Below are 2212 nucleotides of genomic sequence, written 5' to 3' on the forward strand. Positions count from 1 at the left end.
AGCCAAATGGCACGTAGACAGAGCCTTCAGGATGGCGAGGGCACTGGCTTGACAACTCGTGCAATGAGCCAAGGTGTGGCTTTGCTTGAAAACTTGCAGAACCAACGCCAAGAAAAACGAGCACGCTATTCAACTGCACGCCATGACGACGACGGCGATCAAGATGAGTCCACGAGCCCAATCTACGATGCATACTTGGATAGTCAAGGCCCTGATGGGACCCATGAACCACCAATTTCAGTCCCTCCGAGTTTACGTTGCTGTGGGCTGAGGTCCGAAATCATATTGCACGTCACTGGAATGTCGGCTCTGGTCGCAAGTCAAACGTCTCGGCGCGCGACATGCTCTTCATTGTCTTGACGTCGCTGAAGCATTGCGGCACTTGGGACATCGTTGCGGCTGTGTTTCAACATTAGACAGTTACGTTCAAAAAGCGGGTCATGACGTACTTGGCTGTGCTTCATCCATTCTTGTACCGGAAGTTCGTCGAAGCGGCCGCCGAAAAGTGGACGATGACTCGTCTTGCGTCTATGAACCAACGTTTTGTGAACTTTCCTCATGCAAGGTATGCTACGGACGTCACGTTCCAGTAGACCAACATACCCTCTGGATCGTACGTCGAGAAGATGCTTTTCTTAAGTGGGAAGCATCATTTGTACGGCCACAAAGTCGAGATGTCCGTGCTCCCGAACGGCTTGGCTATCGATTGCTCTGACTTCGCAAAGGGCAGTGTGTCGGAGTAGGCGATTTTTGACGGCAACGTCGAGTTCCACCGTATCAACTTGGCCAAAAAGGGTAGCGAGTCAAGCATGGCGGACGCAGGGCAAGAGGAGGACGCCATCGCGCGTTGGGCTGTGCTGGTCGATAAGAGCTATCAAGGAATTCAGCACCAAGTTCGCGGCATCATTCCAAGCAAGAAGCCGGCACACGGAATACTTGACTTTGAGCAGCTCCGCGAAAATGACCGCATTGCATCTGACCGTGCAATCGTCGAAAGTTTTTTTGGCCGCCTCAAGTTGCTTTGGGGCGTGTGCAGCGACACCTACCGCTGGGATCGTAATAATTACGACATGCTTGTCCAAACCTGCGTCGCGCTGACGAACGTTCATGTTCGTTTCCATCCGCTGCGGTCGGAGGACGGCGATGCCTATGCTCAGTATGTGAATCGCATGAATTCGATTGGAGCGAGATCGATGAAGGGTAAGCGCAATTCTGCTCGTGTTTACCGTTCAAAGCGTAAAGCTCGCCTGGCTCTTGCTCTGGTTTCCGTGAGCGCGTTGTCTGGTAATGTTGGCGCTAGTGATACTGAGGTGTCAAACCACGATGAGATGTAATTGAGGACATTCGGTGAAGTTGGACGAAACAGGTTGACAAAAGACGACACTATAGTTTACAAGCCAATAAATGGTAGAATTAGAAGGACTTGATTAAACGAATGCTGCATTGGAACGACCGTGGTTTCCTGCATTTCGTTGTACATCACATTGATGTCGTGTACGCCCGCCTCGACGACCTCAACGAACGCTTCGTTTGACAATCTTGCGGTCTTTCTTCGACATGCCAGGTAGAGTCGCCCGCTTGAGTCAGCAACAGTGATTACGTGCACGCAAATTCGAGATCGAACCCAATGCCTGCAGTTCTTCCTTGAGTGTTCGACGTCAATGATTTTGTCAACGCTACGTTGCAAACGAAAAATGCAGCTTGATGTATGAGTGCGTCACGTGTTCCTAGGCGTTGGCGTGTTGCAAGAAGACTCTACTGTCTGCACTTAGCCACACATTAGTGGTTGGGGTAGGACATTTTCCACGAGAAATGCTCTGTTCAAATCCTACGTCACTGTTAGGCATCATTTCGTGAGTCCCTGTTACACTGTTGTTGCTTTCCGCTGCGCCAGCACGATATATCAACGAAATGCCACGTCCCTATCTTGCCGTCCAACCAAGACTGGGTGCTTCAATGAAGCGCGGCTGTGTGACGGCCCTAAGGAACAAAACTTAGGTTAAGAACCCCTTGCTCTTGCACATGCGCTCAGGCTCTTGCTCGCCAGATACGAGGCAGTGTTTCACGAAGTACCTCCGCACTCTTCACTTGTCAGGTCCCGCCTTCTCGCTGCCATTTTGAGTGACATTTCAAAGTTTTTATGAAAAAGAGTGAATGTATTAACTATGCAAAATTTAAAAAACCTTTCGGCCTTGACGTGGATATGTTACAT

General features: G+C 50.1%; 1 protein-coding gene across 1 annotated transcript; it reads left to right on the plus strand.

Annotated features, from left to right (window-relative positions):
• Nucleotides 1-440: 440 nt before the first annotated feature.
• H310_11022 (hypothetical protein) lies at nt 441-1272 on the plus strand (the record flags this gene model as incomplete). The annotated part of the gene is made up of 4 exons (XM_008877558.1): nt 441-545; nt 594-680; nt 744-1156; nt 1206-1272. The coding sequence occupies 4 exons, from the start codon at nt 441-443 to the stop codon at nt 1270-1272; spliced, it is 672 nt and encodes a 223-aa protein (XP_008875780.1).
• Between the last annotated feature and the right edge of the window lie 940 nt (nt 1273-2212).

Source organism: Aphanomyces invadans, assembly GCF_000520115.1.
Source record: "Aphanomyces invadans strain NJM9701 unplaced genomic scaffold supercont1.29, whole genome shotgun sequence".
NCBI lineage: Eukaryota > Oomycota > Saprolegniomycetes > Saprolegniales > Verrucalvaceae > Aphanomyces > Aphanomyces invadans.